This window comes from Brassica napus, chromosome C3 (genome assembly GCF_020379485.1).
Source record: "Brassica napus cultivar Da-Ae chromosome C3, Da-Ae, whole genome shotgun sequence".
In the NCBI taxonomy this organism is placed as follows: Eukaryota; Viridiplantae; Streptophyta; class Magnoliopsida; order Brassicales; family Brassicaceae; genus Brassica; species Brassica napus.
In genome coordinates this window covers 16743746-16770360 of record NC_063446.1, presented here as the reverse complement: position 1 = coordinate 16770360, position 26615 = coordinate 16743746, and the positions used below count along the sequence as shown (strand labels likewise).

General features: G+C 31.8%; 2 protein-coding genes across 4 annotated transcripts; one reads left to right on the top strand and one right to left on the bottom strand.

Moving 5' to 3' along the window:
• Positions 1-6794: 6794 nt before the first annotated feature.
• On the bottom strand, positions 6795-8844 carry LOC125575023 (uncharacterized CRM domain-containing protein At3g25440, chloroplastic-like). Of its 3 annotated transcripts, none has more exons than XM_048752758.1 (4): positions 8598-8844; positions 8111-8261; positions 7317-8043; positions 6795-7215 (listed from the first exon to the last, which is right to left on the bottom strand). In XM_048752758.1, the coding sequence occupies exons 2-4, from the start codon at positions 8191-8193 to the stop codon at positions 6907-6909; spliced, it is 1119 nt and encodes a 372-aa protein (XP_048608715.1). In that variant the 5' UTR covers positions 8194-8261; positions 8598-8844; the 3' UTR covers positions 6795-6906. The 3 variants fall into 3 exon arrangements, with proteins under 3 accessions (XP_048608715.1, XP_048608716.1, XP_048608717.1); XM_048752759.1 differs by having other exon boundaries at positions 8640-8841; XM_048752760.1 differs by having other exon boundaries at positions 8111-8415; positions 8598-8706.
• Positions 8845-12697: 3853 nt separating this feature from the next.
• LOC106430483 lies at positions 12698-13521 on the top strand. The gene is made up of 2 exons (XM_013871272.3): positions 12698-13145; positions 13225-13521. The coding sequence occupies exons 1-2, from the start codon at positions 12793-12795 to the stop codon at positions 13286-13288; spliced, it is 417 nt and encodes a 138-aa protein (XP_013726726.1). The 5' UTR covers positions 12698-12792; the 3' UTR covers positions 13289-13521.
• Positions 13522-26615: the final 13094 nt, after the last annotated feature.

Sequence of the window (26615 nt, the reverse complement as noted above, 5' to 3'; positions counted from 1 at the left end):
ATATAATGCACAACCAAAGATTCTTAAATGGGAAATATTTGGTTCTCGACCAAACGCTAATTGTAGTGGGGAATACTTGTGGTATGCACTCGGTCTGATTCGAATGAGTGTTTTTGCGTGCAAAATAGCATGTCCCCATACAGAGGTTTGAAGTTTTGATCTCATGATCAATGGTCTTGCAATCAGTTGCAGACGCTTAATCAAAGATTCAGCCAAACCATTTTGCGTATGAACATGAGCCACAGAATGTTCAACTTCAATTCCCGTTACCATACAATAATCATTGAATGCTTGGGATGTGAATTCACCAGCGTTGTCTAATCTAACTTTTTTAATATTATAATCAGGGAACTGTGTCCGCAGTTTGATTATCTGAGTTAGAAATCTCGCAAATGCCATGTTTCGAGATGATAATAGACAAACGTGTGACCATCTACTGGATGCGTCAATTAATACCATAAAATAGTGGAATGGTCCACATGGTGGATGTATCGGTCCACATATATCACCTTGAATTCTTTCAAGGAACTTTGGTGATTCTTTATCGATTTTGGTTGGCGATGGCCTTACGATCAATTTTCCTAGAGAACATGCAACACATGTCATTTTATTCCCTTGAGAAATCTCCTGGATTTTCAGTGAATGACCATGCGAGCTCTCTATAATTCTACGCATCATTGTGGTGCCCGGGTGACCGAGGCGATCATGCCATAAATTAAAATCTTCTGGATTTTGTTTTACCATAAAATTTGATTCGATTGCATTGATATAAGTATGGTGTAATCCCGAAGGAAGTTCTGGAAACTTTTTCAATATGTGTCTTTTGCCAAATTTATCAGAAGTTATATATATACACTTCTTTCCATTTTCAGTTACAGACTGAGTATCATATCCTTGACGATATATGTCTTTAAAACTCAACAAATTTCTTCTGGAATTTGGAGCATATAGTGCATTATTTATGGAAATTTTTGTTCCATTTGGCAATGTAAAGTTTGCTTTACCATTTCCTTCAATCACGTCTGCAAGACCTGATATTGTATTGACAATAATTCTTTTTGGTTTTATATCTGAGAAATATATATTTTTTCTCAAGATAGTGTGCGTTGTTCCACTATCTAGTATACATATCTCTTGAATCTCTTTCTTAGAGTTTGTTCCATTTGCGTTTTGATCCATTTCTGAAATTATCATAAACATTAAATAACAGTGAAACGTGAAATTTATTCATTGATTATATAAAGAAAACACAAAATAATTATACATATATTGTTGTTAAAACAACATTATTCTTTGAAAACATAATTATTATACATCACAAATGAGGACTATTCAGTAGTCTTTTTTAGAAACATTTTCGTACTCTTCAAGAGTATTCTAGTCCAGCTCATTTGCGAAATCATAGGATTCAAGGTATGATGTCCCTTCAACGTTTTCCGTGAGGTTCACCTCTTTAGCCTTTCCATTTATAGACTCTTGATATAACTTGCACAAATGTGGGGGAGTACGACAGGTACGGGACCAATGTCCTTTACATCCACATCTGTAACATACAGTCTCACTTTTCTTTGTGGTATCCTGTTCGGTTTTTTTGCCTTTAGGAGGTTGTTCAGATCTAACCCATTTGTTAGATCTAATACTTTTAGGATAGTAAGGCTTTCCACGTTTGTTGTTGAAACGCCGACCACGACCTCGGTTGGTCTGGTTTCTCCTTCCCGAATATTCTACCGCCGTAGCATTCACTTTGGGAAATGCCTTGGCTCCCGTAGGTCGGGAATTATGTTTTTGATTAGTAACTCATCGTTCTTTTCAGCAAACATGAGTGTTACCATCAATTCAGAAAATTTGGTGTACCCACATTTTCTGTAAATTCGGGATAAGACGTTGTGTTCTTTGCGGAAAGTATTGTATGTCTTGTCAAGCATTTCTGCTTCGGTGACAGGGTTACCACAACATTTTAATTGTGCAACTATCCTCAAGATAGTGGAATTGTAATCTCTAACCCTTTGGAAATCCTGAAACCTGAGGGTTTTCCACTCTTCAAGAGCGTGAGGGAGATTGATTTCCTTTTGATTATCGAATCTGTCTTTCAAGGCTTGCCATAGTACGGCTGGGTCCTCAACGTCTCCATAGTCGTGAGTTAGATTCTCATCTAAGTGCTTCTTCAGGAAGATTATCGTTTCGGCTATATGCTCGGGTGGCGATTTGTTACCGACTTTTATCGCTTCGGTTATCTTTTTTATTACAAGATAAGGTTTCACATTTGTGACCCATCTGACATAGTTTTCGCCGGTTACTTTCAGAGCCGGGAACTGGAGTTTCTCGATGTTTGCCATTTGTATTTCTAAAACACAAAAATATAATTTTATTAAAACTTCATAATTTAAAAACCGTTTACATTAATCATACAAGCAATTACAAAGAGAAGCGATGTAAAAAAAAGTAAACCGATATTCATCTTAAATTCACTCAGAGTAAATTCTCCAACGAATAAACCATAAATAGAAACACAAATAAAAATGGTACATAAAAACAAAAGTGCGCGAATCATCTTTCTTGAAATGAAAACTCGGAGGAGAGCGATTTGAAATTTTTGAGAGAAGATAAAATGTTTTGGATGATGAAATGGAGTGAAAATGAGTTGTATTTATAGATGAAAATTACTGTTCATGACCGTTGGAGAAAGGAGAAATTTTTGAAATTTTTTCTTTGTGACCGTTGGGGTTAAATCGAGTGCACTAAAAATCAGTCTGAAAATATCGTATTAAACAATCAATCAAGTCTATAAAATTTCATAAAAATTAGTAAAGGTAAAAATTATGGCAACAAATCATGCGACGGCTCAGCCGGTCAATGCAGAGTAATAAATAAATTATACGGCGGCTCGGCCGACCAATTAACAATAAACAGAATATAAGGCGGCTCGGCCGACCAATTAACAATAAACAGAATATAAGGCGGCTCAGCCGACCAATTAACAATAAACAGAATATAAGGCGGCTTGGCCGACCAATAAATTAATTAAATTATTAATAAATAATATAGGTGGTATTCCGACCATTATAACATAATATAAATAATAGTTTAGGCGGTATACCGACCATTATAGCAGGGTATATATGATACAATAAATTTTACCGAATTGCAGAACGATCGTGCTGATAACGTGTTATAAAAAGAACTGAAATTTTATTGTATCGCGAGAGTTTAAAGAAAGCAAAATTTTATACACGTACGAAGAAGATAACACTGGAATAGAGAGAGATTTTATTATAAGGGAAAAGAGATTGTGTTTTGAGATGATGTTATATAGAAGTGAAAAAGTTGAAGTTACTGTGCGAGCATAGTGACAGTGGACTCCACACTTATTATATTTACTCGTTATTCGGTGCTGTCATTTTTTACTTTTGATTACGTTGATAACAGGTTGGTAATTATCTAGTGCTTCTCAGAGTCATATGTGACAGTGGACCCATGATTTATTAGTTTTGTTTGACAAAGATGAGATGCCTGTGGTGGTTAGTGGTCGAGAAAGCTACTGGATATTTAGATCTGACGAAGAAAATAGCAACTATGACTTACGAGACTGCAGTTTTGGCTTTTTTACTAAGCTGTTCTTCAAAGTAATTTGAAATTTGATTCTTATAACCATAGTTCTTATAAAATAAATATTTACAATATATACCATTTATTTGTTTTCTAATAAATAAATAAGAAATATATTTTATATGATAAATAATTTTGTTTTTGATGACCCTAGTATCCCGATGCCCCGAGAGAGATTCGATTAGCGTCTAATGATCGTCCACCGAAAATCTGGGCATAGTTCGGAAGACTGGTGATCACCCATGTTAATCCACCAGTGGCCACATACAGCTTGGACATGGGTTTTTTCGTATTGGGCCCAAAGATCCCTCAATATAATCACCACAAATCTATCGGCAGCAACACTTAGAACCACTCACCTGTTGGATAAAACCATAAAGTGTGATCCTTCCGCTTGCCACTAGACCACTAACACGTGGTTTGTCTATACTATTAGTTTTTCTAAGCTTTCATATTAAATGTTAGAACGATTTTTCAAGTGACATGTTGTTATAATTTCTCACTTTAAGAATTAGAATGATTAATTTTTTTGTTACCTTTAATAAAGAATTAAATTTATTTTTATGCTAATTTTTTTATTAGTATATAAAATGAAACATTGTATCAACAAAATATATGCACAAACAATTTTGTAATATTTAGGTTAAATATAACAATAAAATTTAGCAACCCTTATTTATCTTTATTAATTTATATCTCATGAACATTCATCATAATATCTATAACATATTATATTTAAAGTTTTAGTTTGTTAAAGAAAAATTTATTAAAGATAACGTAAAAGTTATTAAATAGTGTATACGAACTTTTACCAGAAACCAGTGGTGGTAGTCCAGTGGCGCTTGAGGGAATAAACCCAATACGGCGAACCCTGGTTCGAACCCCGCTGGCCACACGGATATGGGCTATTGCTTTCGGCTCATTTGAATGTCCAGGAGAGGGTCTATCCGTGAGTTGTACCTACACCCGGAGGTTAGGTCTATGTCTTTAATAGACCCGGGTTTAACCCTTTTTTTTTTTACAAATAAAAAAAAAACTTTTACCAGAAAAAATAACAACTACAAACAAAAAAAACTTAAGAAGCATTTTATTTAAAATATAAAAAATAGTTTTTACTTTACATGAAAGAAAGATAAGTTACAACGCCTTTCTAGAAAAACAAAGATAAGCTACAACGCCAATTTGATGCCATGTCAAAATCCATGTGTTTATAACTCAAAATCATTTAGGTGTGAGTTGATCAACTAATGTATTTTATGTAAACTTCACAATACGAGTCAAACAAAACAAATTAACAAAACTATACACCACAAGATATTTGAAAAGAAAAGCCTCACACACACACATACACACCTCACCATGAGATATTTGGTATTATGGTTCCAATTCCCAAAACTTTAAATAGACTATGGTCATAGCTCCGAGTCTGACGACTTACGTCTCCCACTGAAACTGTTTTCTCTTTTTTTTTAATCGAAAAACTGTTTCCTCTTTTCTAAAAGAAAGAATCATCGTAAATTGACTTTCAACACGTTAATAATTGCAATATCCGTCGGTGTGTCTACTACTATTATTTGTCGCCTTTTATTCTCTTCCGCTAATAATGTAAATGATGGTACCTAATTACATTGAATTAGATAGACCTGAATAAATAAACAGAAAACCTACAACTAAACCAAAACCAAGCTGAAAGAAAAAAACAAAACCAAACTAACCGATGTTTATCCGCGTGATTTTTATATTTTCTTAAACCGTAAAACTAGAATCAAACTGTAACAGAACAGAAAACTAAATAAAGACCCAAATGCTAAAAATATAGTATATGTATTTAAAAATATAAATGATATCTAAAGTTACCAAATATTTTTAAAATGCTATTTATAAACCAAAACATCCCGAGAAAACTGAATAGTTTTTATCTAATTTATTTGAAGTTATCGGAAATACTCGAAAGAACTAGATTACCCAAATATTTTTTTATCAGAAATATTTAAATTTATTTAATACGAAAACCTAAAAAAAATTAATTTCCTATCCGAGTTATCCAAAAAATCGGATTCGAATTGAAATGGAATTTTATAGAATATTAGCTAGTTCCTCACATCATTATTTGTACCAAACCGAAATAACCAAAGCAAAATCAAACCAAATTTTATAATAAACCAAATAGTTCATATATTTCTATAAAAAATCAAAAACTGAAAAAAACAACTAGAATTAAACGAACCAAAATCAAACTAAAAATCGAACGGTTAGGCCTAAAATTATATGTCTTTAAATTCAGAATCAGAAATAAATAGATTTTACTATTAACAAAAAAAATATTGTGATATGAACCGTCAAGAAGAGAATATGCTGATTTTGAATTAGTCATGATACAGTAATGTACTAGCACAAGCCACTGAAGTAATGGTTAGATATGAAATAAAATATGATTTTGCTATGTTTTGTTGTTTTTTTAACCAGGATTTGTTTGTTATAAATGGAGAGCGTTGGGGATACTATTGTCGCTGTCTCAACTACTAAGCCAACAACAACATGTGACGCGTTTCTACGGATCGTCTGTGTTTGGTACTATTAGCGTAGCCACCTCATTCTCATCATTCACATTCACAAGTCGCTCACCTATTTTCATTGGTTTACTCTTATTTTATTTTATTTTGAGTTAAGATATTATTTCGTTTTTATTTACTATACCATGTTAATGGTATGCAACATATTTTTTACCTAAGTTCTGTGATCACATAAATTCTGTGTAGTAATCATTTTTAAAACAGACTAAGTTTTTTTTTTTAAAATTAATTTTAATATAAAGTTATATTTATAATTAAAAAATGAAGAAAATACTCAAAATTTTGATACTTCTGGAGCAGTTGCCACTTGTCATAACGAAATATATTTTTGGGCTTTATACCCATTTATAACATATGAATAATAATTCATTTTTAATTTGGTGTTAATAAATCCTAATAAAACTTTGTAACCCGCGGGTTGGCAGGTCAACGGGACGGATTTGACCCGCAATCCAGCCCTAGTTATCATGTGTCATGTTTTAACAACAGTTCACCTAACTGAATGTTTTTTTCTACTTGAGAACTTGATATTCATATCTATTATTTTTCAAATTGGAAAAGTTTAGATGCTGCCAAATGTCTTCTGTTGTGTAAATGCATCTCTATAATACATTGTTTAAAACATAACAGAACGGCTTTAATTTAGCAACTTTTCAACAAGAAATAATTTCATTTCTGCCTTTTGTTTATGACTAGACATACAAACCAATGTCTCTAGAAGTCCAATTTACCAAACAGTTTCAGACAACTCTTCATTTGAAGGAGGAGAATCATTCTCTAATTCACCGAGCTCTTCATCACTTTCCTCTTCATCTTCAGAATCAGCTTCAGTATCTGAACAACTCGTATAAAGCCTATTCCGGTGGTGATCACATGAATCCAATGGAGAATCATCCAAAATTGAAAGAGGATTTCTGTTACTCGGGTCATCATAAAGAGCAACATGTCTGTAGTATAGTTCAAGCTCCTTCTCTGCAATCGCTATGAAGTGTCTCACAGACTCGAGGGATTGCTCATACTTTGATTTCTCATAAGCCTGCAAAAGAAACAAAACCATGTTAGAAACTAGCACACAAGAGTAGACTTCAGAGTGACACAACCAGATGCCAAGGCTAATAACAACTTTGATGGACTTACCCTTTTCTTGGACAATGTATCGATAGGAGACATAACTTTTGGCTGAACATAACCTTTCCCTCTATAAAATACGATTGTATCATCGCCGATTATGTTAACAGGCACACCACCACTCAGCTTAGCAAGCTCCTCCGCGTACTGCTGCACTTGTCCAGGCTTACTGTTATTGCAAATAACCTTAACGGTTTCATGTTTTTTCCAATGCATGTGCATGTTCAGAATAACACCACCAAACACTCCTCTTCTCCCAATGGGAACATAGTTAGATTTTTTCTGACCCATTTTCTTCAAGTAGAAACGTTCTTCTCCTGTAATCTCATGGGGTCGAACCTCGGGTCCCTGCATTTTAGCAACTTCATACCGTTTCAGTTTCTCAACCAACGACGCTTCTTTGATCTTGGCCCTTTCAAGCTTGTGCTTTATTCTTTCCTCTGGATTAGCGAACTTCCTCTTCTTCGTCCCCTTGACGGTAAGTCTTCGTGGGTCTTTCCTATTGGCTGCGTTTCTTTCCTCTCTCTCTTTCTTTCTTTTCAGCTTCAGTCTCTTTTTGGTCAGCCACTTCCATTTCTTGGGAGGATCAAGCTCCCGTGTTTCGAACTTGGGTTTCCCATCTGATATCACTAGGTTCACCGTCCCATGACTGAAGTTTCTTCTGCATATCGTTGAGATGGTCGGTTGAAAGAATGTCGATGTTGAACAAGCAAATTCTCGGCTCTGAGGAATAGACCTGGTGGGGAACAATATAAGCACATTTGGGACATAGCTATGTTTGTATGGTCTTAAGAGATACGAACCTGGCGGAAATGAGAAGTGGATATGAAGATCTAAGAAGAGATGAAGAAGCTCTTTGAAGACTACGAACAAAAGCAATTGCCATTCAAGTGTGTGACAACCTTTTTCATTCGAATGCAAATATCTTTTCAAGAATCGAATGTTTCATATAGCCTGCCAAAAAAAATAATAATGATAAGGGAAAAAAAAAACAAGATTAGACACTCGCAAATTCTGCCGACACTCAATGAACTACTACTGATAACCACTAGCAACTCCTTGTTCTAATGGTTAATTGGAGCTTGTCTGCTTAGAAGAGAGGTTAGAGCTACAAAACACAAACATCAAAGGTTTTTTTAGCTTTTATAAGATCAGGCTGGTATGTATTCAATCGAACAAGAAAAAGAGAAACAACGAAACCAAATTCGCCCAGAGTCTCAGAAAACGAGCAAAAATATGAAAGGAATGAAAATTGAACGGAGAAAGACAAAGGAATTAACATGAGCTTACATGACAAGAAGAGGAGCTTATACTATTCTCAGGCGCGGTTACCTCAGGTTAATCGACCGGCAAGAAGAGACATACAAGCCATGGATTTGCGCCGCCGTGAAGAAATGTCCATTAGGCTCTCTAAAATCCTAATAAGATAGAAACTCTATAAATTAATAATCACACTAAACTAATAAAAAAAATTTCGGTTGAAAATAGAACAGATTCAAAAAATTTATATAGTTTTATTAAAATCATAATTAATAATTTATATATAGTTTATATAAATACAAACAAAAAATCATATTATTTATTTTATATTCACATTAAAATTCATATTATAACACTTTAATATAGTTCTGATAATATTTTTTAAAGTTATATCTAAAAACAACATTTAAATTCTATTAAACATATTTCATACACCAAAAATATAAAAAAAATAAAAAATTCTATTTTTAAAATTTTAATTAATGTACATACGATAAAGTCAAAAGGTTTCTTTTTACTATATAGTCTTCTTATAATTTTTTTTTTAGAATTAAAACAAGTATAACTTTAAAACACTAATTTGGGAACCCTTTCTCTCTACTGATTAGTGACAGAGAGAGAGTGCGAAAAATTTCTCTCATCCTTTAAATCTTTCAAATCTCTTTTTCTTTTGTTCTTTTTTGTTATAAATTTTTGATCATGTGGTCAATTTAAGCTTTCACTTTATCAAATTTATATTCGCAGGACAAAAATTTAGCAAGTTCTTAAACAAAAAAATGTAATCTCACAAACTCTTAATGAATCTAACATGCTCTTTATTGAATTGATATTCTTTCTTAACGTGGTTAAAGTCAATTATACTCTTATTTTATCTAACCAATTAGGTGTTTTCGCCTTATTTATCTCCCTAGTCCCTCTTTTTCCCTTTCCTCTTCTATTCGGCTTTTTTTCTCTTTTCCCGGGCACCATTGTTGCGGACGTGTTTTTACATTAGATTCAATTCGTACCCAACACTACATTAAGCAATTTTGACGAATTATAAGTGCATTCATACCCAGAACTAAATTAAGCACTACATGTGAACCCAACACTACATTAAGCAATACATGTTTCCCAATTGATTCAATTCGTATCCGGCACATGTATAACTTTGTATAACTTGGTACAACTATATTGGTACAACTGGTAAAACTTAGTATTAGTTTAACCGTAAAAATGTAAAACTTGTACAATTAGAATAGTAAAACTGTATAAACAAGTGAAATTATGATAGTACAAAACTTATATAGTTCATGAATAAGATGTAATAAGATTATTATATTACAAAATTATGATATTACAACTTGGTTTGTATATGATGAGGGCTTGGTAGATCGTATATTGATTATTGATGTTGGAAATCCAAGCACTAATGGTATAAGTTAGTAGACACTAATATCGAGAAATTTGACACCGGTCTCCGACTCCGGTGGAGCAATAGCTCGCCGGCGTCGCCTCCTCTTAATACTTTTCATGCCTCTCTTCGTTTTATCTAAGTTTCTTACATCTATCTCTACTTTTGTTTCTTAATCTCATTCGTGTATAACCATAGAGCGGCAGTCAGCTCATCGAACGCGTTTGCGTGAGGAGCAAACCGGTTGCATCAACCTCTCTCTTCCAGATCTGATGCCATCGTCTACCGGACCTGGAAATTTCTCGGGAAAACCCCGAAGAACCCTCTCGACTACCACCACCACCCGCCGCTGCGACTCTTGTGTGTTCACTAAATGGTGCACTATTCCTTTTACCAGTGCCAACAGATCCTCCATCTTCATAGCCACTTTCAAGTTGAAGGCGTTTCTCTCATATGCACTCTTCCAAGTTCCTACTCTTGAAACAGTTTACAATGGTCTCATATCTAGCTCATCGTCGGGTCATACCCTCCCCAGAGTCATCAGAGATCCTTACACCGTCAAACCTCTCAGATCGGTTGATTCCTCCATATCCTATCCATCGCTGCATCACCGGTTCTCGAACAGTTAACACACCTCCAGTCTGGCCCCATCACAGTTGTGGCGTACTTCTGCGAATTGTCGGAGTTTGTTCCTATCATCGCTTTCGGTGTCTATCCTGCTAACGGCTCTCGGTTTTCCTCAGATCCTGACAATCTTCTCATCCTTCGCGTGCACAAGCAGATCTGGGCCTGGGCCATATTTTCTCTTAGGTTTATTGGCCCAACTATCAGCCCATCAAAGGATGAAACTGAATTTATTCCGTACAGGGGCTTTCATCAAGCGCTCACACTTGTAAGCGATTCTCATCAATGTTTCAATCAAAGCGTGGGCATCAATAATTGTTCAATGAGTTGTTTAACCAAATTTTGCATTATGGGCATATTAACTTCCTCCCTTGGGGAGAGACCAGTTTCCTCATTTTTGGAGAGATCACTTTCAACACTTTCATCCATTCTAGGGAGAAATATTCCGTCAACCTTCTCCATCATGGATAAAGTATTTCAACCCTCAGCTGTACAAGCATCATGAGCTACACTTTTTCTTCATTCGCCTATATTGGCAGGAGATCAGATAGATCTGAATCGATCAGCTTAGAAGCCTTTTTGAAGAAGCTTCCGGTTTTTGTTTACGATTCAAACCGTCTAACCTATCCTTTTAATGCTTTAGTTTTTGTTTATGTAACAAGTGAGTTTCCCTCTCTTGCAATGAGCCCTCTACTTGTAATCATCAGTTAAGCTTAATTTAATTATTTGTTGCACAAAAAATGGTATAAGCTAGTATAGTTTAACCGTAGAATTTGTATAACTAGATTAGTAAAAATGTAAAAGAGAAAAGAAAAGATATGAAAATATGATAGTATAAAAATTATATATTTCATGAAATTAAGAATTTTATTAGATGATTAGATGAGAAATTATTATAGAAACCTGAATATAAGTAACATTACATGTGTACCCTATACTACGTTAAGTATTACATGTTTCCCAACACTACATTAGTGACATTGGAAATTTGTTTATATTAATTTGTAATAGATAAGTAAACTTTTGACTTCGAAAAGTAAAACTTCAACATCAAAATTTGTTTTTCTAAATTCCCGCCCAGTTTTGCCTCCTATTTTCTAAACACGCGTAGAGCCATGTCATTATGTTGTGAAGTATAAAAACAATTTTTAAGGGTGTTCCTATTTCTACAATCCTCCCGATCTTCTCAAGTCTGAACCCCATTTTTCCTCATCTCAATTATCTCCCTCTCTCTCTCTCTCTATTGGCATAATGACCAATCGGTTGGGTTCCTGTTCCACGAGCAGTGGGTGGACAAGAGTCAGAACTCATGGGATCCCTATTAGGTGTAGCTGCGGAGAGGGTGTCATTGAGCTCATCTCCAAATCCGATCCAAACCCTTACCACCGATATTATCAATGTTGCTATGCGGCTCAAAAGAAGGTAACACCTTTCAACTTCAGTTATTAGTTTTTAAATATGTCTAAACCGCCATTATTTTCTCTATTTTTGTAGCTTGTGATCGAGAATCATGTCTTCGAATGGGTCGATGAGGCATTCACGGATAAGATAAAACATTTGGACAACCAAGTTCGTGTGCTAGAAGAAGAACTTAAACTTATCAAAGCAACCATGAGAATTGAAAGGCCCAATAATGGATGGATGCTTGTAAGTTGTTTCTTAACTTCTACTGTCTTAGTTCTGGGGATTTGGTTGCATAAGTAATATGAACTTCTATTAAATTAATGGAATTACGAGTTTCTGATTGTTATACCCGTTTGATTGTAAAACGAATAACTGAGTGAAACTGGTAAAATTCCAAAAAAAAAATAGAAATGGAGGACTAAATTGTGAGTCAAATTCAAAACAAGTTAGACCAATGAGAAATTATGTTTTAATGTTGTTTGTGTGTTTATGGTTGTATAACTGAGTGAAACTGGTAAAATTAAAAAAAAAAAATAGAAATGGAGATAAAGTTGTTTACACTGGACTAGTAAAAGTATACATGTATTATTCTAATATGTTTAAACATATTTGTGATTCTAATACAAAACAAAAAATATATTAAAATTTGTGATATTTTTTGATTGTTTACGAGTATTACCTTATAAAGACTTACATATTTCATGAAATTGTCTATATTATTACATGGTTAGACCGATGAGAAATGATAGTATGAAAGTCCACATGGAAACCCCGAATATTTGAGAGTAAAACACCAAGCATTTCATGACTTTCTCTCCATCCCATCTTTGTCATCTTCAGTTCATTTCATTTCCTTTCCTTTCCTTTCCTTCTCTCTCTCAAGGGTTCTCTGTCCATCTCTCTCTCCTCTCACATCATGAACTGAGATCTAAAAATTCACGGCATGGATCCATGGGTAAGAAAATGAACAAGAGGGAGAAAAAGAAGATAAAGGAACACTTCGACATGATTGGGTACGTAACAGATGCCTACTATGGGATTCCAAGCCGTTTCCCATGTGGGGACCGAGTAATCAACGAGGTTTCTCCAAAACCAAAGTATCCAACAGATTTTGATATTTTCATGGGAGTAGATACTTCACATGCGAGGACTTCGAGGTAATCTGACTAACTTTAATTCATTTTAGATTTTGTTGCTTTAAAGGGGATATAACAGAGTTTTGGGTTTAACTTGCAGAACGATGGCATCCACTTTCATCAACCAAGGGTTATCGGTGTCTAGGAAGAGGTTCATCAATTAAGGAAGCATATGAATAAGATGGCTCATGAGATTGCAGAGCTTAAGGAGCTTATATCCCGTCTTCCAAGAGCTTCGTTGTATGAATTTATGTTCTATGTTTGTTTTATTATGACTCGTCTATGGTTAACTTGTTTAACCATTTCTTACGTTGTTATCGTTCAAACTGTTCAACGGTTAACTTGTATTCGGATCTTAGTTGTTTTGATTTGTTAAACAAAGTTCTTCTTAGTTTTATTATTTTTTACAACTGAACACAACACAAAGTATTTCTAAGTTGAAAGAAGTATTACAAAACCACATTAGTAGAACATGTTGGAAATGAATTGGTATTACCGAATTGGTGTTTCTAAATGATTTGTTTGAACTTACATCACTCGATTTATTAGAAGAATAAGTGAACTGGCTGTGTAACTTAAATTCATAAATGGTTTGGTTGTACTTACATCACTCGATTTTATTTTATTAGAAATTAAATTTATTTTTGAGTTTGTGTTACATCAATCAATCAATGGATTTGGTATTACGAAGTTAATGAAGCAAAGTTGAAAATGAACTGGTTGCGTGTTTGTCCCGATAATACACATTCATTTCAGACACATCTATAATTACCCTCCTCATTAGAGTAAGAAACATCTCGAGAACAAGTATCCTTACAAGTAAATGTTTACAAGCGTTTCATCTCTCTCTTTCTCATATCATATCCGATATAATTTGATTGTTGTTAGTTTCAGGTTAATATGTCTGGAACAGCACAAGATATTTACAAGATGGAGAAAACAACAGCCGCTGAACACTACTGGGCCATCCTTCACATGGTGAAGGATCAGGAGAAAGAATGAGAAAAGGCACGTAGCAGAAATCGAGAAGTACTCTATTTCAGATCAAATAAGGTTGCTTGATGAGATTATGGAGAAGGGGCTGTCTTACTTCAACATCAAGGAAGAGAAGGACAGAATCGAGGTGAATATCCTCTTTGCGGAGGAGAAGTTAAGAACAATCAAAGTCATGTATATATACTGGGAAAAGCTGGGGGAGTCCTTCATCTCCAAGCCTTGAGTGGCCCCTCCTCTTTTATCAAAACTTTTTTAAAATTTATGGTTTTACTTTTATTTTTGTAACCTAAAAATCTTGACGTTAACAGTTTTTAAACTGGATTATAATATATGTTACTTTTGCGGATATTATTTGGGTGTCCTATTAACTATGCTTCTTATCTGGATTGTTTCGTTTTGCTAAAGGTTCAACTTTGTCATACTTCAGCAGAGTTTTACCCCACAACTTTTGTCACATTGACAACTTGTAAGATGACGATGGATAAGCCATTTTCAGTCCACACTCGTTGGTTTCGTTTCATGCAGATGAAGATTAGTTCCTTTACTTATATGTCCTTTATATTTTTCATACTTCGGCAAAATTCTAATCCATAGCTTTTGTCACTTTCTTAGGTAATTCACTACTCGTAGTAAAAAGAAACCTGTCAAAGTTCCACTATATTTTACGAAATTATACTATTTTGGTTGTACAATTTGCCTTAACTTTTATTGGGTTGTACCATTTTGGTTGTACAAATTGTATAAAGTTACACTGAGTTTTACTGAGTTACATCAAATGATTTTATTAGACGAATATAAATGCATTTAAGAGTTTCGGTTTTAGGAAGCTAATGAGAATATGCAAAGTTGGAAAACACTCTGAATAGTTTGCTAGAATATGAATAAATAAAATTTCATTAATGAACTTAAATGATTTGGTTGAACTTATTTTCAAAGTCCACGTGTAAGGGTGATATGCTAGCTCTTGTGTTTTTTGCCTCCATCAGTCTCCCAAAACCTTCTAGTGTATTATAGCACCCTTGTCCTGATAAAAAATCCTTATCCGTCACGGACCATATGTAAATAATTATCTTCCTTTGGTATTCTTTGAGTTTCTTCGTCTATCTTTTTTTTATTATTTGAGGAGCATTATTTTAAACTAACTTTGACCTCATGTGTTATTAACCAAATTGTCATTTCTTAGGTGTCAACACTAGAATCACTCTCACACCCTTTAATTAAAAGCTCTCTCCTCATTAGACTAATTACATATATTGTCATTATTCATTACAATATAGGTTAACATAATATATTATATGATTCCTATCTATATAACCGATAACCCATTTCTCACGCGGCCTCCTTCGTATTGATAGAATGTCTCTTTTATTATTGATTTTTGTAGTCTCCTTAGGTTTCTATATCCATCAAGTAGATACAAATATATTTTAGTAAAAGTAGTATAACACAGGTTTTAGTTCAAGAAATATTTCTCATCTATCTCGAGACGCCTATCATCTTTATGATATATAAGTACAAATAAAAATCGAATATAGCTCGAAACGCCTATCATCTTTGAGAATATAGAAATCTCAAGTATAAATTTGTTTTTGTATAAGTATGAATGTTCTTCTCACTTAAATGATATCAACTATAAGGCAATTTCAATATTTTCAAAATGTAGAAGGAGCTATATGACTGCTTGCTCTATACGGTTTGTACTAATATTTTTTATTTCAGAAGTCCTTATTGTCCAATGGTCATATGTTAATTTTTTTATATCAACCTCACATATATAAACTCATTATAGGTATAGTTATATTGAATATATCAAAATATGTATTAAGCTATAACCTTGACCGGTTAGCTTCGTATGTTATTATGTTGAATTTGAAAAATTCATTAGCCCGCTTGGACAAATTAAATTAGATATCAATTCAAAAATTTCATTGATTGTCTTTTTAAAGTCATTAAGTATTTACCGGCAATTACGGTTGTATATAAAGAAAGCTAGATTATTCTGCTTGGACAAATTAAATTACATATCAATTCTTAATTTTAATTGATTGGGTTTTTATAATCATTAAGCATTCATCTGCAATTACATTTGTATATAAAGAAAGTTAGATTATGTATTCAGATTTTAAAAATTATATCACATGATTTTGTTGTTTAAATATCATCCCGAAATCGAAGGTGATATTGTTACAAGTGTTTAAAAATAAAGTGAATTGATTACATCATTTGTGTATGATAGTATTTACCTAATTTGATCTTCTTTGATTTATTATTATCGTGTATTAAGGCAAGCTTTTGAAGGAGATTAAAGCGCAAATTTTGTGATAAAAATTAGTAAATATTTTATATAATTAGGGTGAGATTGATTTCAGAAGATTAATTTAACGTATATAAATACGTAGCCTTGAGTTCTTTGTTATTTCTCTTTCTAGGATTGCAAACCTAGAGTTCTAAAGACATTTTTCACATTAGTTGTGGTTTTATCAGTTTTTTTATTTGTTTCTTTATAATTTGTTGCTTTTGTACTTTATTATTCTATTACCTATGTTTCGTTTCATATTATCATAATTTTTATTATGAAAGTAATAATTATATTCCTATGTGTTGTTTTATCTTAAACTTATAATAAATTTATTTAAATATTTGCTTACGCTTAAAGATTTATTTCCATATAATATACTTCAATTACACCTAACCAATTACGGTATATAAATCCGCATAATTTCGTTCAATTTTTTTTATATCTAATATTTGTGACTATATATTTTTACTTTATAATATCCATATATTAAAAGTAATAATCTCTTTTAATCACTCATTCCGCGCAGGGCGCGGGTTATCACCTAGTACTATGTATTAGTGATGTTTGAGATCTAGTCTTCATCATTGCCATTTGGGCCTTATTAGTTATTACATAGTATATCTTATGTCTATGCTAACTTTAAAGTATCTCGAAGATCTTTATCAATACTGTTAAAAATCTGATCATTCCGTCTTTTCCATATATACCATAAAATCTAAACAAATTGATTGTCCTTTATATGGGTTCCAGTTTTCCGAAACAAATAATCTACGATCATATAAACCGGTTGCATACCTGATTTTGTGGGAACTTTTGAAATGTTCTATACGTGGATGGATGCTGGACATTAAAAAAAAATGGTTAATAGTTTTCTCATTTGTCTCGTATCTTTCGCACTGAGAATTATATTATATTTTGCGATTTGTGAGATTCATTATTACCAATACATGACCTAAAATAAATTTACCAAAAAATATTTCAGTTATGGACCATTTAATTTTCTACAAATAAGCTTGCAAAGCTTTAGTTTCAGGTCTGAAAGCTGGTGCATGTCTTGCTTTATCCAGAAACATGTTCTGTGTGATATTCAAACTTAACAATATCTGTCGGACTGTGTTGTGTAAAGTGCCATTTATCTTTATTTATGGATTGAATCCGGCTCAAAAGAATACTCTTAATTTTGACCAAATAAGAAAGAATATTCTTAATGAGTGTCGCATCATCTGGATCTGCATATTCCACGTAGCATTGAATAACTGATCTAGATAAGCTAATACCATTTAGTTTTAGGAATTGTGAAAGACAAGATTCGTATTATAAACTTTGATCAACTTTAGCGGGGGTTATTGGTTGTTTTATTTTAATAGATTTGAAAATTCGAACTAAATTTAGTGTTATTGGTTATATGATTTTCAAATATGTATTAAAATCATGTGTTATTTGTTTAATGATTCATAAATTTTATATCAAATCAAGTGTTATTCAATTGTACGGATTTACTAATAAATTTGATTTTATAATGGATTTTTTTGGATTTTTTTGTTAAAAATAAAAAGACTTAAATCCGAGGAAAAACCTCCGGATTTGTAAATACTAATCTGAAAAAATAAAAATCTGCATATTTTACTTAGATTTATAAATACTACATGAATTTCTAAATCAATCAAAATATATAACCAATAACACCTAAACTAACACTCACGTTTCAAAATCCCTCATATATTAAATTATAAGCATTTGCAATAAATGTGTTCACACGCACGTTGATATGTGTCAGTCTCATAATCATTTCCACTTTAGAATGCTTACATGTCATCTTAACAGTCATTTAGCAATTAATGTGTTCACACACTAATTTTTTTAACTCTATCGCAAACAATTTAATGTGTTCACATACTAATTTATTTTAATTAGGTCATTTCTAGTTTTTCGGATTTTTAATTTTGGTATTAGTGAATTGAATTATGTCCGGGCAATAACTGAATAATATCATTGTTGAAAGAAATAAATTTCAGAATCATTAAGATTCACATCAATTTAAATGACGGAATGAGAATATTTTTAGAAATTGAAAGTTTTGTATCTTGCCGAACTTGGCCATGGTTGATGTTCGAAAACAAAACTTGGCCATGGTTGAGTTTTTATGCATACGAAAGCAACAAATCATTGTGATTGGTTATGAATTAAGGAAACTAAGGTGAAAAATGTCACACACAAAGTTGGATATTTACTTTAGCCAAGTATTGTTTTTATTGACAGAGTTTTCATATCAAACCAAGAATTAGAAACATAATAAGATTATTAGAAAAAATCAGAAATCAGAAAAGCTATAAAAGAAAATAAAATTCGCGAAATCAATTGAAAACCATAACTCATGTATCAAGTGAAGAGATCACATTATTTTCGACGCAACTCTAACCCATTTCACTCGATTATATCGTGTTTTTATTATATTTACCAAGATTTTTTAATAAGAAAGTACACGTTATTAGTTATAAACTACGTCAATTTTGTAACATGCCCAAAAATATTGTCATGACGCCCAACCATTTCTATTGTTATTCTTAAAGTATGGTCCAATAATTATGTATTTAAAATAAGCCCAACATATTAGTTTTACATTTATTTATTTTTCTTTATACCCGTAAAAGAAAATAAGTTTGGGTAAAATATTTGGATTCGAAGAACTGAACCAAAGTTGATTTGAAAGTAATAATAAACAAAAACTAAAACTGATTAAGTACTCTGCATCCCGAATACTAGCAAATAAAAACCAACATAACACTAATCCGGACCTCACAGTGGACTTTTTCATTGACCCAACTTCACGAACTTGGAATTTGCAAGCAATTCAGGCTTTGGTGGATCCCCATGACGCTAAAATTATCAAAAGTATACCTCTTAGTAGAAATCAGATGGTGGATAAGGATGGATGGCACTTCACAAATAATGGGATACACGGTTAAATCAGGATACCAATTAGAAATGGTCTACCCGGATAAGGAAAACCCCAAGAAAATTTTGGCCCCACAGTGGATATCCTAAAAGTGTTTTGCTGGAAGATACGATGCCCCCCAAGATAAAACACTTTTTGTGGCAAATGGTATGAGGGTGCAGCTGTTAAGAAAAATTTGAAAGTGAGAGAAATACAAGGAAAATTTGTTGTGCTAGATGCAGAGTTGAAGAGGAATCAATAAATCATGTGTTTTTTTTAATGTCCTCCAGCGCATCAAGTTTGGGCACTATCAAAGTTACCATCTAACCCAGCTTTTTCCCCACTAGTTTTCTCTTCACAAATATGGATCTTCGTTTTTGGAAAGTCCTCCCGAAAATGGAAGATCATCATTTTGCGTGGATATTATGGTACATTTGGAAAGGAATGAATACTAAAGTTTTTAGTAATTTCATTGATCCCAGAGAGATGCTCAATCTGGTGGAAACAAAATCCACACTTTAGGTTGAGGCACATGTGCTGAACATGCATCAGGCATCACAACAAGTGGAGGTTAGGCGACTCCCAAAAATCACAGGACGCTGGTGTTTTATAGATGATTCGTGGAAAGAGAAGGAGCCTTATTCAGGACAAGGTTAGTATAGCACTCTTGAGGGTTTGATGGGGGCAAGAAACATTCAGGCAAGTTTCTCACCTCTTCACTCGGAGATAGAAGCACTGATATGGACAATGAAGTGTATGAAGAATTTACGTCAGTTTCAGGTCACATTTGCTACAGATTGTTCTTAACTGGTGAAGATGGTTTCAGAATCAGAAAAAAGGCCGGCGTTCAAAAGTTATCTGGAAGACATAAAGATTTTGAAGACAAGTTTCCTCAGCTCAGAGATTATTCATGTACCCCGGATGGAGAATCTAAAGGCGGATAGTTTAGCATATAGTACCAGAAAATAATCGTCTTTCGTCGTTCACATGGATGTAGAGCTATCAGTTTGGTTCGCAGAGTCAATATGAGTCTGTCTACGCTGATGACAAAAAAAACTGATTAATATCTGATCCAAACTGTAATATTTTGCATACCGAAAATATCTAAAACATAAATATATTAGTTATTTTAAATTTTATATCTATTATATATTCATTAATATGAAAATATCTAAAATAAAAAAAAATATGTTCAAAATACTTAAAATATATATTTTCCCCCTTCTAAATATTTAAATTAAACTATTTTTATGTAAATTTAATTTTTAGTCTTACGTTTTTAAAAATTTTATGTTTTAAAATTTTATGTTTTATATTATTTTTATTTTTTGATTTTGAGGATCAAGTATATTTGGATTTTTGTTAAAATAATACATAATTAAATAGGTACTCGAACTTGACCCCGACCGAACCTGCAATGTTCGAACCAAATCTGAACCAAATTCAAACCAAAATTTTTAAATATCCGAATCATATTTAAATTTCTGAGTCTAAAAATTCGAAATGTGAATAGATCAACTGATCCGAACGGATATCTCTGAATGCCCATCCCTTGAAAAAGCAATACGACAAATCTCTTATTACAATGTAAAATAAATAATAAAAAAGTTACTACCTAGTTAATGAATAATCCATCTGTAATGAATTACATATTATATTATTAAAAGTTGGTTCGGGTTAAAAATCTAACATATACTCCAAGGTATTACCATCGCATATATAGATTAAAATCTTAATAAATAAAAAGTTCGAGTTAGTCTACATAGCAGTGAGAAATGTAAAGAGACATAATGAAATGAGTTCAGGTATAATATATTATATTGTGTATATCATATTTAGACATAAATATTTTTTATGTCGAAACTAAATGTTATTTGGTAAAAATATCGGTCATGTTTATTGATTCCCAAATAATTGGTAAGCAAAATGAATTAGTGTAACAGAAATTTTGGATTTATCTATTTAATATACAATCTAATCTATCATTGCATAGGTCAAAAATTTAAATTACAACATTTTATCAAAATATATAAATATGATTTTAAATAAGTAAATTAGATTATTTAAATGAATTTTGAACCATAGTTGATTATGTAAAATTATCATTATGTATGTAGTTGGACATCATATTTATTAAACAATATTAAAATTTATACTTTGCAATAAATTATTATAAAAATTTAGTTTGAAATTTTTTTTGTTGGTTAGTTTATATATTTACATTGGGTAGTTTGCAAATCAGTTACTTTTTTGTCAACAAAATGAGAAAATCTTGATCTAAATATTGATAAAATAAAAATAATTAAATCTTGATCATATTGTTAGAAAATAAGTCAAAATTATAAATATTAAACATAACAAAAGTTAAATTTTTTATATAACCTATCATGAAATAGGGTAAATGTTTAATAAATCTTGATCTCTTGTTATTATCGCTTGCTTATGTTAGATTTACAAAAGATTCTTTGGTTGGTAGTAATTCTAACAATACTAAGTTAGTTATCTAAAGTTCATCGTGATTCTAAAGTAATTGTTTCTGTTTTTTTGTTAGCATAAATTTAGGAAATGATTTGGTTATTTTGTAATGTTAATCTAATAATAATGAATGTCATATTTTTCTAATGAGAAATGAATAAGGCCAAACTTAAATGAAAACCTATCTTTATTGATTATCAAGATTTTCTAGAAACGTTAAATATCTGATTGATTAAAATAAATGATCAAATATGTGATATTATATAACTAATTAAATAATCCTACTATAACTTGTCAACAGTACATAAAAATAGTAACTTTATTTTAATACAATATGAGTTTTTTATTGGTTAAGTTATAATGGATTAACATGTAGTTGGTTCGAGTTCTTGTTTCTAAGTTTGGTGTTGATTCTTGATATCACTCAAATTATTCTAAGTAGTGAATTATCTCAAATAAGAGGTTTAGATATAGTACTTAGGGATCGAATCCATAGAGACTCTAGGATTACTCAATAGATTATAGTCTAAAACTAAATCTAGATTGAATAGTTTATGGGTTTTAAAGTAGTAAATTGGTTGGTGAGCAAGTTTATTGCTCGATTGATTGTTATGAGTTTGTTAACAGTTGGTTGAAGTAGCTAGATTCATGTATATACTCAGGTATGATAAATGATACTTAATTTGGGAAATTAAAAGTTTATTAATATTAATTATTCTTGAATTCAAACTAAGGTATAATCTTTTTGATTATCAAATCTGGATCTCGGACCTCAACTCTCGTTATTTTGGTCGCGAGAAAGTGTCGATCGATAATTCTTTGTGAATATCGATCCATACACCTTTAAAAATATCGATCGACAGGGCTATCTTTGTGTCGATCGATACTTCTTCCAGAAAGCTTTACGAACGGGTTTGATTTGGATTCTCTAACTCACTAGATCAACTCTCGTCTGTATCTAGTCAGTTAGATCATTCTAGTTATTTTCAGGTATTGAGTCAAGCAATTGCTTGATCCCAATTAATCTTAGGATCTAAGTTCAAAGGGTGATCAATCCTAAACTTAGCTTTAATGCATAACTAGATGATTGAACTATATTTCTAAACATCCTAACAATTTTTGTGTCAGTATTACATTTATCAACTTATTTAAGAAACCTAAATATAACAGTAAAAACTACTCAGACATATTCACGGAACACATGATTATGATGGTCTGAATAATACTTAAATAAATTAAATAGCAAAAGTAACAGAAATAATGAAAGCAAGGGAGTTCAAGTTCTTCTCAGTTTTGCAGTAGATGATCTATCTCTCCAATCCTAAGCTCTCCTCTTTTAATGGTGGCTTCTTGCCTCCTCCAAACTAGGTCTCAAAGGTCTCTAGGCAAGTCTCCTCTAAAACAATACATGATTGTGAAACTTGAAATCTTCTAATTTGTCATTAACTCTCGGGTGGCTTCATAATCGATCGATATTTGGTGGTGACTATCGGTCGATATTGAGCTGCGACCGTCGACCATCTCTTGCTTCCAGCAAAGCTCAAAAGATCTCTAAATAGCTTCAAATACATCATTTCCTTGCAAATAGTACTTGAACCTGTAAATACTCTAAATACACTCTACATAATAATAAATGTATCTTAAAACATTTATAAACCATGGTTAATAGTAGGTAAAATTCATGGTCTATCAATTCTTAAGATTGCTTTGTTTATGCGACTCGTTGTAGTTCGCTGGTGATTTTGCCATCCATTCTTTTCAGAGTGCTTAGGCCTTACTACTTGTTTCATGGTGGTTTCTATCTAGGTGGGTCGTATTATGTGTTGTCCGACTTCGCCGCATTCAGAAGTTTTATGAAGATTAATAGGTCTTTAACTTGCTGGATTGTGAAGCCATGGGTTCTTTGTGATGGGAGTTGTCGATCTTGGGAGAGTTGGACTCTCATCACAGTGAGAGAGGTTTAAAAGCATCTATGTTGTTCTTGCTTTGTGAGTCATACTCCATCTCTCTCACTCTCACAATCTCATGTCTTTTTTGGGTTTTTGAATTTACTTCTTACCCACATGTGTATGGGATTAGTTAGTCTATAGATGCCTACTGGTGTCTTTTTCGTTGAGTTTTAATTGTTGGCAAGTTTGGTCTAGACTTGTAAGGATACTTTTGATTGAATACCAAGCGTTAAAAAAAAAGTGAAAAACATGTAAATTTTACAGGTATACTTTGGCAAACTGTAAACCATGATGGGTTAGTGTATTTAGTTAACATGTATCATACATGTGTAAAGTACATAGTAATCGTTAGGCGAAAGTAATATATTACATATCTTTAATGAAAGTGAATAAGTCCATAAAGTTAAATATTACACATAGCTAGTAGCAGTTTATATTCTACTCTATATACTCCTCTTTCTTTTGCTTTTTAAACTCTACCAAGATAAATAGAAATTGTTTAAGCAGAATAATTATTTGTTTGTTTTTTACGGAAGTTATATTGTTCTTAAACAGAAGTGGAATAATCTATTTTCTGTAAAGAAAGAAAGCTATATTGTATTGTATAGCCAAATAATTAGGAATGTTATAATTTTTCTAATGAGTTGTGAATAGGTCCAAATTTAAATGACAATTTTTTAAGTATATAAAATGTAGGTACTTAAAACTAATATTAGCGTGTTTTATGTTTTATCACCATCAAAAATTTATTATAATAATTAGGTTTAATACAATAAAATCAACCGCAAATGTATAATAATAATTAAACTATTATTACTTATTTCTTAAAAGGTTAAAATTTATTAATAATATGTGCATATATTTATCGAATAAACAAATTAAATATTATCATTATCTAAATTCATTTCTATTTTAAGTTTTTTTCTCTAGGTTATCATAAATCTATTATTTACGATATGTTTTTGCTTCGAGATCTCATGTTAAAAGTTAAACTGATTAAAATCATAAATACACTTAATATTAATATTAATAATAATAATAATAATAATAATAGTTATAATAATAATAATAATAATAATAATAATAATAATAATAATAATAATAAGAATAATAATAATAATAATAAAGCCTATCATTATATAAGTAACCATAAATGTGCATATATTTATCAAATAAATTAAGAAAATATTTAAATTATCTCAATTTGTTTTTCCTTTTAGTTTTTTTTTAATTTACCTTTTACTTGTTTTGTTTTTATTTTGGTTTTGTATTTTCGAAGTTTGTTCATATTATCAAAAATAATTTAGAGTATAAAAATAACTTTTAATACTGATCTTTAAATTTATAATGCATTTACTAATAAATATCCATAAGATAATTATGCATGGATGCACGGACAAAACATCTATATCAAATGAATTTTAGTCGATCAGAAAAAAATAAAACACTATTAGGGATTTACCAACAAAATTTGGATTATCTACCCAAATATCAACAGAAATGGCATATATATATATGAAATTTTTGGCATTTTTAGGTAAAAAATTTACAATTGATTTACAAAGAATGGTTTTGCAAATCTTTTAGATATTTATAATAACCAACTTACAACAAAATTTATTAGGTAAAGCCCATTAGAAACAAGTTTCATTTCCTCCTTAAGAATTAGTTTGCTCGTAAATTTGTCGTTAAAGAAATGTAAAACTCTTTGTCGTAGAAAGTTTGCTACTTTACAACCCATTTACAACGAATCTTCTCCTACGTTGTACAGTCGATGTAACTTTACATGTATATTGACGAATTTTTTCTCATAAACTTATTTCGAATTTACTATGAATTTTTCTATCGTCGTTAGTTCGTCCTAAAGATACGAAGACCATTTTCCTTCGTAATGTTTTCTTCTAGTGTTGTACACTAGCTATTAACTAGACTATTCATATAAAATGGTTTTGAAGTCAACGTGGTCATATTGTATGAGTGTCTGTAAACACATTTTTTTGGTTACTACTTATAGTTATATGTTACTGATTACCCCAACAATACGGGTTTTAGATATATTTGAATGATGACAGGACGGTGACACCGCCGTTAATAGTAACAAAAATTTCCATATATATCCGTGTATCTATTTGTTTTGTTACTATTAGAACCGCACCGCAGTTGTTCTATAGTTGTCCCACATGTTACCATTCGGATCCTATATAAAGAGTTTCGAGAATCAGATCCCTAATGATTGAAATATAAAAAAAAATTGAGAAACTGATTAAGGTTAATAGTCTAAATAATGTTTACCCTTGAAAACACCATCATTAAGTTGTTAGATTTTTTTTTTTTGAGAAAATAGATTTTCTTTTTAACATCGAAGTTGTTAGTTAGGTTACTCGATCAGTAACCTTGGTGAAACTTATTTGCCCGCACATATATCATGAAGTCGTATAAATAGATCGAATAATGTCCCGCATGTTACCATTTGGTTCTTATATAAAGAGTTTCGAGAATCAGATCCCTAATGATTGAAATATAAAAAAAATTGAGAGACAATCGAAACACAATGATTAAGGTTAATAGTCCAAATAATGTTTACCCTTGAAAACACCATCATTAAGTTGTTAGACTTTTTTTCTTAGAAAATAGATTTTCTTTTTAACATCGAGGTTGTTAGTTAGCTCGATCAGTAACCTTAGTGAAACTTATAAATAGATCGAATAATCTATATACATGTAGTCACATGGAGCAAAACGCGTAATGTCTTGTACTTGCTGTAGTCTACAGGGACGTGTCATGTCTTTGTCGTTTCCTTAGAAAATGGAGCTAATTTCGCATTTCACATTGTATGT

Coding starts and splice junctions, on each gene's coding strand:
- LOC106430483 (XM_013871272.3), top strand. CDS start 12,793: ATGACTTTCTCTCCATCCCATCTTTGTCATCTTCAGTTCATTTCATTT. Junction 13,146..13,224: donor TCACATGCGAGGACTTCGAG/GTAATCTGACTA, acceptor TTTAACTTGCAG/AACGATGGCATCCACTTTCA.
- LOC125575023 (XM_048752758.1), bottom strand. CDS start 8,193: ATGGCAATTGCTTTTGTTCGTAGTCTTCAAAGAGCTTCTTCATCTCTT. Junction 8,044..8,110: donor CCACTTCTCATTTCCGCCAG/GTTCGTATCTCT, acceptor GTTCCCCACCAG/GTCTATTCCTCAGAGCCGAG. Junction 7,216..7,316: donor ATACATTGTCCAAGAAAAGG/GTAAGTCCATCA, acceptor TTTCTTTTGCAG/GCTTATGAGAAATCAAAGTA.